This window comes from Mycteria americana, chromosome 2 (genome assembly GCF_035582795.1).
Source record: "Mycteria americana isolate JAX WOST 10 ecotype Jacksonville Zoo and Gardens chromosome 2, USCA_MyAme_1.0, whole genome shotgun sequence".
In the NCBI taxonomy this organism is placed as follows: Eukaryota; Metazoa; Chordata; class Aves; order Ciconiiformes; family Ciconiidae; genus Mycteria; species Mycteria americana.
Genome location: NC_134366.1, coordinates 44,394,304 through 44,406,903, shown reverse-complemented (window position 1 = coordinate 44,406,903; position 12,600 = coordinate 44,394,304). Strand labels below are relative to the sequence as shown.

General features: G+C 37.1%; 1 protein-coding gene across 5 annotated transcripts in view; it reads left to right on the top strand.

Moving 5' to 3' along the window:
- NEK10 (NIMA related kinase 10) overlaps positions 1-12,600 on the top strand; it is a 121,888-nt gene that overhangs the window by 63,530 nt on the left and 45,758 nt on the right. For 4 of the 5 annotated variants that reach the window (XM_075495572.1, XM_075495574.1, XM_075495571.1 and 1 more), the window contains 3 exons: positions 1,057-1,186; positions 1,791-1,861; positions 7,358-7,571. In XM_075495572.1, the coding sequence (XP_075351687.1) occupies positions 1,057-1,186; positions 1,791-1,861; positions 7,358-7,571 (415 nt within the window). The remainder of the gene's footprint in view (positions 1-1,056; positions 1,187-1,790; positions 1,862-7,357; positions 7,572-12,600) is intronic. The other variant, XM_075495576.1, reaches the window with a different exon arrangement.

Below are 12,600 nucleotides of genomic sequence, written 5' to 3'. Positions count from 1 at the left end.
TTTGTACATATCAGCAGCACACCTTCTAGCAATATACTTTATCCAGACTGCAGCATTAATTGAATTTACACAGTACCTCTCAGCTCCAAAATAAGGCATTTTACCAAAGATATCAGTAGTATAATCATGAAGTTGATACAGTGGTTCCATATTCTAAGCTGAAAGAAAAAGGACAACAAGAGGGTTTTCAAGTTGATTTCATAGATGAAAGGAGTCAAGTATTTTTTATATCTGAATAATTACAGAGAGAAGATGCTAAGTGAAAAAAAACACACTATGTGATATGACCTTTACTTACTGCTAAGACTTGAACTCCAGCATCAGAATATCCCTGCTATTGTAAATTATCATCATCCAGGTTTATGAAAAGTGCTGAGGAAATTAAGAGAAGGAAGTGGAGTCTGCTTTGTACTGAATCAAAACTGAAATTACTGCCTTCTTCCATTTGCTTTAAATGGATCTTTACAATGGATTTTTTTTTTTTATTGTCATTTGGCTGGTTGTTGAGTGTCCCTGTGGCATCCTCAGAGGGAATGCATTACAGTAGTTTTAAGAAGATGAAAATGATATAATGAGTAAAGTTTGTTTACTAACATTAATAGCAAAATCATATCCATTAGCATTCTAAATAAAGGAATCTTATTCAAATCTTTCTGGTCTCTGAATTACAAGAGGATGTGATATGTTTATCTGTTCTCTAGTCCAGTTTATTGAAATGCCATAATTGTAAACAGGTTCTGAATGCTGTAGTTCATTTGTATCCAATAAGTCCAAAGACATTATAACATGAAATGAGTGGAAAGGACAAGTGAGCAAAATTTAAACTGCTAGTGTTGTGAGAAGAACTGCAGTAGAAGTGGAAAATCTATTAATTGTACTTCCACTTAAAGAATTTGGCTGGTAAAGGAAATAAATGCAACCTTTTGAATGTAATTGTACGTGCTCTGAAAATATGTTCTAGTGGCTAATTAAATACTGGGTGGTTTTTTTTTTTAAATAAGCCCACTTCTAGGTGAATTAATTAAACGCTTGTGGGTTGCATTGCTTTTTACTTAGCCCTGAAGTTGTAAAGAGTGAGCCGTATGGAGAGAAGGCTGATGTCTGGGCTGCAGGATGCATCCTTTATCAGATGGCAACTCTGAACCCACCGTTTTACAGCACCAATATGCTCTCCTTGGCAACTAAGGTATTTGGATTTGCCAGATCAACCTACCAATTATTTCTGCATGTGTTCACTAGATCCATGAGAATTTATGTTTAAGGTTATAGAAGCATAAACTGCTCTCTAGTCTGATGTGTGAATGAGCACAAGTGTTTATCATTGTATGAATTGCTAACTTGCCATTCTAATTGCAAAAATTGCTTGTAAATGTTAGTATATTATTACCTCTCAGACTAGCATATTTTTATGATTGCATTTGGTGATAGGAGCTTTAGATATATAAAATTTCTTGATGTACTATAATATTGGATTTTCTATGGCATTGTGTATTACACCTTAGGATGTGATCACAAATAAAAATAAATCATTGTCTGTTTGTTTTTTTTTACTGTTTCCCTTATTCAGATATTGTAGCCCTTTGATCTACAGTGATTATGTACATTAATGTGGATACCTGATTAGAAGTGACATTCTGCATTAGAAGATATGTTCTAAGTTCTTTTGCAAGTTAGAGCTGATGATATAATGCCCATCAGGTTGTTTCAAGGAGCAATACTTATCATATGGGATCTTCAAAAAAATAATGGAATATTTTTCCTCAATTAATTGTAGATTATTTATTTTGCAGATAGTAGAGGCTGTGTATGAACCTGTGCCAGAAGGACTGTACTCTGAAAAAGTGTCATTCACCATTAAGAGGTAATTACTCACCTAGTTTTATTTCGACATCCTGCTGAAAAGATGTTTTGTTTTGTATGTTTCCATATGGCAGTTTGCTGACTTTAGCAACTGCCAGTATTTGTCTCTGAATATGAAATATCTTCTGATTTAAAGAAAAACAGAGGTATCTCCTTACCCTGCTGATAACATATGCAATATAGTTGCATACATGCAACTGGAAAACTCATGCCAGTATAGTCAGCACATTTATCCAGCCAGTATAGACTTTATACTCAGTGCTGAAGTTTAACAATACCAGTGCTGCAGTTAATTCCCTACACATCAATTTTCCCCCCATGAAAATACAGCATTTTGAGTAATTTTCAAGTGCAATTTATGGTCAAGGAAGTAAACCTGTTGCAATATGTTATTTATAGATCACTGTATGATCACATTCATAGTTTTGTGTGTTTATTTGACTGATAGAAATATGTTTCCCACTACCTTCTAATCCTGTTAGCAGGATAGCAGAGATAACAAAGCAGAGATAACGCAGTAATGGAGGAAAGATGAGCCTGTATTTGTTCCACTCACTCATCACATATTTCTCTTACCTGTGGTTACATCTTCCTGGTGATAATGTAATACGTAAGGCAAAGTATAGAGAGTGAATTGGTGCACTTCTATGAAATTTAGCTCCCTTGATTTTTCCATTTTAGAAAAACTCCACTGAGCACAAAAATGGTTTTCCTTCTCACTCAGATGTTGAATTCTAGCTCTAGAAAGCACTTTACTGTACAAAGCCTGTAACATTTTTATACTATGTTTTATTGTACAAAAAGGTTTCTGTTATTTAAAGACCTTGAGGATGAAGGACAACAATGGAGAGGATAGGAGCTAATAGAACTAACATTTACCTTTAAGAGGTCCTGAAATGAATTTTAATATTTTAAATTTTTACAGATATTTGTAGTTAGAATAACTGACTTTATTAATGCATTGCTTGCTATTTAAGAATAATATAGTAATCCCAAATGCATCCAGAGAATATCTTCCAGTCACATCATATCAGTATTGATATGTATTACATTCTCTTACAAATTTTAAACACATCTTTATCAGTGACTTAGATAAAGTTATGTGAGTATCTGGCCCTCTGTCTTTTCCTTCTTTTAATTCCTGATAATGATGAGAAACTCTGTAATAGAAAGTTTTTGAGGGTTTTTCTAAGGCCAGCTATTCAGTTATTTATGATTGCAGATACTGTGGCTGTATTAGACAGGTTCACTGAAAGTCCCATATCATCATGACACTGACTGCTATGGAGGCTAACTGGTTTAAATAGATGATTAAATAGGTATTTGCATGAAAATATTAACATTAAGTTTTCCTATCACGTAAGAATTTTTCCGCTTATTTAGACAGCAGTGGGAAGCATAAAATGTTTTTTAAAAAAAAGTTGATTCTCTTACTATGGGTTAATCCTTAAATGAAATATTATGTTTAGTTTTTGGCTTATGCTTTGTGAGATATTTAGAAAGAATAAAGAACATTAAAGAAAAGCAGTAATAATGAGATTTTATTTATAATATAGATGAGGAAATATTAACAGAAATGAAGAAGTTCTTTCTGAATGACTGAAGCACAACATATATTCAAAGATGAATGTCATAAATAGAAAAAATAATGTATTGATAATGATTAGAAAAAACATTGAAAGCTTCATGTTGCAACTGTAAATTTGCATTTAGTGTTATTATTATTATTCAGTATTGTTATTATTAAAATACAGTTTTATTGGATTAAGCTACTAAAGAAAGTTCTGGAATCATAATCAAAGTCTTTCAGAGTTGAACATCAATCTACTCAGTGTTTAGTCATAAATAAATTCTTTCTAGATGTGTGGGAAATGGATTTAGGACTTATCAGAAATCTTTTATAGCTCACACAGTTCTTGGAAGTTTTAACCAATTTCAGTGGATTAGAATAAAAAATTAAAAAGAAAAAATCAACTAGAACATTTCTTAAGGGTCAAAAACTTGCATCCGTTTAAAGGAAATATAAAATTTTGAGTAAAACAGATTAGCTAAGTTATGAAAATTATTGAGACAAATCAATGGATTTGAGCAAATTTAAACAAAAAAGATTAAAATCAAGAAGTTGAAGTTTTCAAGCATTTTCAAAACTACTACTTTACATGGCAGTTATGTTTGTTTAGAAAGTACTGTTTTAGAAATAATCATTCTGTGACACTTTCTTTAAAGAAGGGTGTTGGGTTAAGTGTGTCTGTATGCTAGCTGGTCAATAGCAGGGAAATCATAGTAAATTATCAGGTTCCCCAGAGTTAACAGATTTAAGACAGTTTATAGTACATGCAGAACTGTCCTTATTGGCTTTCATGTCCTACACTACATACAAAATAGTCGAGGATTTAAAAATAGACCTAATAGTATATTATTACTGTTACTAAACAGCTACCTAGGGTGCCTGAAACAAGAACCACAGAACTGTAAAGTAATTTAGGTTGGAAGGGACCCCCGGAGGTCATCTAGTCTGTCTGCTCAAAGCAGATACAATCAGATCTGGTTGCTCACTGCTCAGGGTCTTGTCTAACTGAGTTCTGGATATCTTGAAGGATGGAGATCCCACAGCTTCTCTGGCCCGCTTCACTGCTTGTCTGCCTTTGTGATTAAAAGTAGTAGTAGTAGTAGTAGTAATAATAATAATAATAATAATCCTTATATCTAATCAGACTTTCCTGTGTTCTAACTTGTGTCTATTGCCTCTTGCCCTATCATTGTGCACCCCTGAGAAGGATCTGGCTCCATCTTTTCTATACCCTCCCATTATGTAGATAGCAATCAGATCTCTGTATAGGTGGCCTAGCAGCCCTGTCCACCTATAGGTGGACAGCAGCCCTGCCCCATGTATCAACTGATCCCTGCAGTTTGATGTACACAAACCTTTTGAGAACGCACTCCATCCCATCATCTGGGTCACTAATAAAGACATTAAACAGTGCTGGCTCAATATCAGTCCCTGGAGGATGCTACTTCCAGCCACCAGTTGGACTTTGTACTGCTGATGACATCTCTTTGAGCCAGGAAGTTCAGTCAATTATCTACCTACCTTATAGTCCTGTGGATACTGTGGGATATTGTGTCAAAGGCCTTGCTAAAATAAAGCTACCCACAGCATATACTGCTCCCCCCTTGTCCACAGAGCCAGTAATCTCATCATAGAGAGCAATCAGGCTAGTCAGGTATGACTGCTGTTTGGTAAATCCATCCTGGCTGTTCTTCTGACCCAGTTGCCTTCTTGTCCTTTGTGTCCTTGGAAATTACTTCCAGGGGAATTTGCTCTATTATTTTCCCAGGGACTGAGGTGAAGCTGACTGGCTAGTAGCTTTCTGGATCCTCCCTCTTGCTCTTCTTGGATATGCGTGTGATATTCAACTTTCTCCAGTCTACAGGAACCTCCCTCTGATCCTTTCAGATGTGATGGATAGTGGCATTGACCAGTTGCATCAGCACCCTCAGGCTTGTCTCATCTGGTTCCATGGGCTTGTGTATGTCCAATTGGCTTAAATGCTTTCTCACTATATTTTCTACTGTATGGTAATGCTCCATGCTCATGGATTCTACAAGTAGGCTCAGAGATCTGGAACACTTAAGGCCAAAGTTTCCCAATGGAAATAGAAGCAAAAAAGGGATGGAGTGCCCCAGCCTCTTCCATGTCCTTTGTCACTAGGTTGCATAGTGGGTCCACATTTTCCTTAGCCTTTCTTTTGTTGTCAGTGTACTTATAGAAGGCCTTTCTTCTGCCTTCTATGTCCATTGCTAGTTTCAACTCCAGCTGAGCTTTGGCTTTCCTAATGTCACCCTTCTGTATGTTCTTCCTGTGTAGCCCGCCCCTGCTTCCTACAGGCAAGAGTGGGCTGTTCTTGTGCTTTGATGTGTCCCTGAAGATTAGCTAGCTCTCCCAAGCTTAACCTTTACTTTCCAGGGAAGTCTTCCATGTGACTCTACCAGGAAGATCCCTGAACAGGCTGAATTCTGCTCTCCTGAAGTCCTGTGTTGTGACCATACAATCTGTCTTTCTTACATCTTCTCTGGATGTTGAACTCCACAATTTGATGGTTGCTGTAGCCAAGGCTGCCCTCGATCTTCACATCCCTGTCTGGTTCTTCCTTGTTTGTGAGCAACACGTCTGGCAGAATGCCTTTGCTAGTTAGCTTCTGAATCACCTGCACCAAGAAATTGTCATCAACAGATTCCAGAAATCTCCTGAATTGCTGCACTCAGCCATATTACCCCATCAGCAGATATCAGGGTGGTTAGTAGGCCCCAATAAGTTCCTCCATCTGTCCAACAAAGGCTTCATTGACTTCCTCTTCATTTTTGGGTGGTTTATAGGAGGCATCTACTACAATGTCACCCATGTTGGTCTGATCCTGTTATCCTTACCCATAAACTCTTGACTACATGCAGCCCGGTGTTGGACTGCAGGTTGCATCCACCCTGAGCTGACCCTTTCCCCCTCACTGGAAGAGCTGAGGAGAACACCACCTCAGCCCCCTGCCCTTCACACTTCACCCCAGTGCTCTGTAGTCACTTTTGGTATGTTCAGGGTCAGCCCTGGTAGTGTCATTTGTGTCTGTATGAATGAGCAGTGAGGCATAATAGCCCAAGGGCCAGATGAGTCTTGGTAGTATCTCCACAATGTCCTGAATCCAAGCACCTCGCAAGCAACAGGCTTCACAATCATCAAATCAGATCAAGTAGATGGGTGCCTCTCTTCCCTCAATCTCAGATGTCAGCTGCTGCTTCTCATTTGTGATACAGACACTTGATTCAGACTCACCTGGCTCTGGTGTGTCCTCTGTTAGGTTGTGTTCTTCCTCACCTGTTCCCAGGTCACTATACCTGTTCTGTAATTGTATATCTGTAGGCAGAGGAAAAGTCTTCCTTCTGTTGGCAGAAGTCACGAGTCTCCAGCCTACCTGCTCTTGGGAGCCTCCATTCACTACTCCTTTGAGGGCAGTCTCTAGGTTTTCCTCCTTCTTTGCATTGTTTGGGGGTCTCGTCTCTGCAAAGTCTCTGTGAAGATCTTGTCATTCTCCTGTAAATACTCCTGACAGCACACTCATCTCCTTCACAGCTGCTTTGTCCAGCGGTGCAGCACATTGACCAGAGCACAGTCCCCCACAGGGGAGGCCAATGTCTCCCCCAGCCCCAGGAAGAGGCACCAGGCACTCCCTAGTGTGTCTGGGCCCGCACAGCAGCAGCCCCCTGTAACAGTTCTGTCTGGGTCGGTGCCTCTGAAGTGCCAAGGGTAATTGTTCCAGCTGATGCCAGAGACCGTGCTCTGTGGTGTGTCAACACCAAGGCTGCACAGTGTCAAACTGTCCCAAGCAGGCTTGAGCAGAGTGCTGGCCAGCATGACTTGATAAATACCAATGGAGGACTGCTGTGGTACTAAGCAGTTTTTTGGAAAGAAGTAATTAGCTTTCATTAGAGAATGTTCTTTCTGTAGGTGCTTGACTCCTGATGCAGAGGCACGTCCAGACATAGTGGAGGTCAGCTCACTGCTGTCTGATGTGATGATGAAATACTTGGATGTTTTATCCACCTCTCATCTCATGTTGGAGAAGAAACTGGATCGGGAGAGGAGACGAACCCAGAAGTACTTCATGGAGGTTAATCGAAATGCAGTAACCTATCACCATCAGCTTTCCATTTTATCACAAGTAAGTACATGTATTAGGCTTTATTTTTTCTTATCATTGTTTGCCATATCTGAGAAAATAAGGTACAACAACGCAGAAAATAAATCAAAATGAAAAGACCCATCCTCTTAGAACATTTTTCCCTGCAGGCTCTTTAATGTATTTTTAACAAGGTATTCATTCATTTTTTGTGGACATGCTTATGCAGGAAAAATAACAGTATCTTAAAACCCGGTATCATTCTATGTTGGAAAATGGCATTGTTATGGAGGTACTTGCAGTTTTGATAGAATCTGATAATGTTTAATTATTACTGCACACTTGTGAATGGTTTGTGAATAGGAGGATATACACTTGGCTAGGGTGGAACAAATGGATAATCTTGTGTATGAGTCACAAACAATGACACCTAGAAAATGGAACCTACGCAAATATAATTTTTAATTACAGATTGCTAAATAAAGAACAGTGATTCTGATAAGGTATTTGCTAATGCTTTCTTACTGTCCTATACAGTTCTGCAGAAATAGTTCTTAAAGTTCTTCCTTTTGCTTCAGGTTGTGTTTTAAGCACTCTTCATGAAGGACATAAGTATTTTACATAATGAACCAAACTTGTATATGATCTTGGAGGATTTACTTAAAAAAATACAAGGACAATGCTTTTGTGTACTAAAAGCTCACTGTGAAAATTATTTTTATGGTAATTATGAAGCAAAGTTATAATTTCCACAGCTACTCTTGTCTGTTCAGCTATTGTATCTCTCTTAGATTCCTTTTATCAGGGCTCAGTAGTTTGCACTGAAGAACCTCTGTGTAGGAAAAAGGTTTTCAGGAACACCTGGTCCCAAACTCATGGATTTCTTTTTTTAATGTTCTTTGTCTTCTCCTTCCTGGCTGAACATAAGACTTGTAGAAATTGTTAATCTTTTTTTTCAGTAGTTTTTTGACCTATCAGTCTAAGATCATTATTTGTATTTTATCTTTTTTTTTCAATAAAAAGGATGCCAACAACTTCCAGAAAACCCTCAACAAACCACTGTCATTTGAAATGTAAGAGGTACTGAGATGAAAGAAAGATACGGAGAAGGATTTATAACTTTAAAAAGTATAAGCAATTATTTTCCATGTTTTTTGAGTTTTCTTACCCTACACATTTGGAAGCTTGTATGCCGTTATTTTTTCATATCTTGATATAGTTGTTCTCTTGCATAACTGTGATGAAATTTGCAAAAAAAAATACTATGGATGGAAAGCTGCTTTATTTGGGATTTCAATGCAATTATCCTGTCTTTGAGAGAAGAGTGCCCTATCGAGACACTTGTAAGATATGATAGAACTAATAGCTTTACATCGAAGTTAGAGGAGTACTGTTTTGTATAAATACTTGAAAAATACACCTATCTACAAAACAAGAAGGAAGATGCCTTTGTATTTTGGGGGACAATGGCTAGTCTTCTCAAGGAAGGAATACTGTAATTCTAGTTCCACTCCAATGGATATTTTATTATGTATATTAAAAGAAACAGGTACAACAGGAGGATCTGACAAAGATCCAGAACACTATAGAAGCTGAGAGGAGTATGGCTCGGTAATGAGAAGTGGGAGACCTAATTGTGTGTCCTTACTGTAAATAAGATAGAATAAGTCAGGCTAGGATCTTTCAAATTTGAGAGGAGTGCTACAGGGCTTAGAAACAGAAGGAGCCATGTTGTTTCCTTGTTCCCTGTATTGTAGGAAAATTTTATTAAGTTTATGAAGTTTATGAGAATTTCTAATAAAGAGAATAATTATTCCTGAAAAGTTTGACTTTTGAAAAAAAGACAATATTCTAACTAAAAGTACTAGGAAGAATTTCAAGCAGCTGTTCCTGAAATAAAAACTCTGTGAGGTATGGACAACCTAATTCATCTTAGTCAAGGCCCCAGCAATTCCACAGCCAGGTAATTTGTCATTTTTCCATGGTGTCAGAGAATTCAATGTTTCTGCCATGTAGTTCAATGTTTTGTTGAAGCCAGCTATCTTATACTTTGTTTTCTCTCTACTAAAATGTACTTATGGCCTCCTTTTTCATCCCAGTTGTGTCATATAATATTTCTGAAATAAAGACCGTACTCTCTGTCCCGGTTTATGGAACTAAGCAGCAGAGATCTTTTGGAGCCAGAGTGGAATCTGTTTTATAAGCAGTTTAAGACCAGTATGGGAGCTGATAAGTATGCAATTGAAAGGCAGGTCAGTAGATGATGTTGGAGAAGTGTAGTTACCTTGTCTGGCAAGTATAGCATAAAATCCATGCTTGAAAAGAATCCTAATAAAAAGAATCATTATCAGCTCCCCACATAAATTCTTATCTTTCCTTGTTTTCCATAGAAATTGTTGTTTATGTAAGAACAGAAGCAGACGTAGGGATGAAAATGTTTAATAGAGTTAGTGTGTTCAGTTCTGAAAGGTTAAGGTTGCTGAAATAACACAGAGTACAGAGGACCAAAACAAGTAATAATAATAATAATAGTAATAATTATCTCTCACATAGTACCTTTCATTTCAAGGTGGTGAATATTATATTTTCATGCTCTGGGTAGGAAAAGGAGAGATAAAAAGTAGTTTGTGTAAGGTCACCAAACAGACCAGTGGCAAAGTTGAGTTTTCTGTGTTCCAAGCCAAACCTGAGTCTCAAAACAGTAGCTGATTTGACTGATAATGAAAGTATCTTTCTAATGTTTTCCCTTAAAGAGATGAGAGATTAGCCAAATAATAGTTTGATTGCTTTTTTGAAGTATATAGATTTGAAAAATTTAGACATTATTTTGGCTGTTTGCAAAAAGCTGAAAATAAGTCACTTTTATTACTTTGGAAATATGTATTTGATTACATGGGCATCATCCATTATTGTTTCATTTACTGCATATATCCTGAAGTGGTTTTAACTTAGAAATAGTACTTAGAAGCCCTTGATAAGCCAGTGTGTTCACATACTGTTTAACATATAAATAGAATAACTTTTTTCTCGTTGCCAGATTTTTTAATGTAAAATGTCAATATACCTAAAACAATATAGAAAGATGAATATTGAGATCTGTCCTATATTTTGAATGCGGGAGAGAAAACTGCAAGCTTTATAAATGGAGTCTTTCAGCTAAAAATATATAACAAAATATGAGCCATTTGTACCTCCTGCTACTCTGATCAGCCAGGTAGTCTATCATGTCTGCCCATTTTTAGTATATTCTCTGAGAGTAAATTCCTTTTCTCAATTTCTGAAGTTCTGATCTGTGCATATGGCACACATGTTCTGTCACATTCCTGCTCTATACCAGGTTTTTGTAATACTGTGTTCTTTGTGAATTTAAGCTTATTTTAATTTTTGTCAATTTTGTAATTTTTAATAATGTCACTAGAATACACATTTTATTTTTAAATCCATATATGCAAATCTGTGTATTCAAATGAAGTTCCCAGTTATGCAGAGTAATGGAAGACTAAGATGCTTAGATAATGGTAAAGTAGGTACAACTTTTGTTTCTGAGTGTAGTGTGATCTATGGAGTGGCTCCACATCCGTGTTTGTCAGGGCTAATAGGGTGTCAGATGTCATTAACGGTGCTTGGGCTTAGCTGGTCCATTTAAGTCACCATTAGCTGAATGCTTTTTCCTGATATTTAAATGCACAAGAATGGTTATTAGCAAGGTTGCTCTCTGCATTTTTCTGTTTTCACACTTGAATTGATAAGTCTTTCCCCTAACCCAGCATGCTGAAGAGCATGGCATATAGACCCAAGCTGAGTCGGGATTTTTAGCTGCAGGTCAACACTGGCCCTCCCAGACCTACATCTGCAGGTATCAAGGTGTTGCACTTCTGGTGGGCTAGGATGCTACTGCTGGAAGACATATTCTGATTATTCTGCTTGCAGGCCCCTTGATTACAGCCTATGCTAAGAAGTCTGCGTGGCGCTCTGTCTTGCAGAAGCAGTTCAACTGTTTATTGGCTGGAAATAGTTGAAAGAAGCAGTACAGGAGTTTTCGGTCAGGACTACATCTAAACTAAAGAGCCTGACCAGACCTGAAATGGCTGATGCAGTTTCCTGTCTTCCATCTGTGGCATAAACCTTCATAATCCACCTGCAGATAACGAAGAGTCGATTGTGTTATGTCTTTTCTAGATTGGTTTAGAAATGTGCATGGTATATCTAAAGTCTTGAGAAACACTGGGATTTCTTTGTATGTCCCTTCTATCACAAAGACCCTAATGTAAATAACTGAAGTATTTTGTAGGAATACCTGTAAATACAGAGCATGCTACTGCTCCCACTCTTCTTTATCCACAGGAATGGATTTTCTTTATCCCAATCTTTTTCTTCATCCACAGGGTTGTGTGGCCAAAGGGGGAAGGGTCAAAGCTCATGGTTTAAGAATCTATACTTTTGTAACCACCCTGCAGGCTACTGGCAACCCTTGTAATTAAAAGCAGCCATCAATTTCCTCAATTTTTGGAAGAAATGAGGACAGGATCACAGCTCTCTGAAAGGCAAAGAAACACAAAATAATTTAACTGCTTTTTCACTAAGTAATTTCCCCCCATACCCAAATTCAGTTCTGCACTGTTGGCAATTGTTGTGCTAATAATCATGTCAGTTTCTAAGCATCACCACATGCATTACAAAGTAGTGCTTAATTAGCAGTTCAATTTGGATTAATCTTTTTTTGTTTTGACTCAGAAAAAGATGTAAAGATTGGATTAATGTTAATTTCTTCTTTCTTTGTGTTTAGATATATATTTTGCTCAAATCAGCCAATCAATGCATAAAAGATTTTTTTTCTTAAAACTATGTATGAATGCAGTTACTGTTTTTGTATTGGTTGAAATGAAGAGTATGGTTTTAAAACACTTAGAATGCAACAGGTTATTAATATTGAAGCGATATAGTCCAATCTTTATGTTAGAATATTCAATTCCTATTTTTATTAAAAACTGATTATTAAAAATTTTATAAAAAAATTTGGGTGATAGTGCCTGTCTATGCACTGCTGCATACAATTCCCATTGATTTGGAA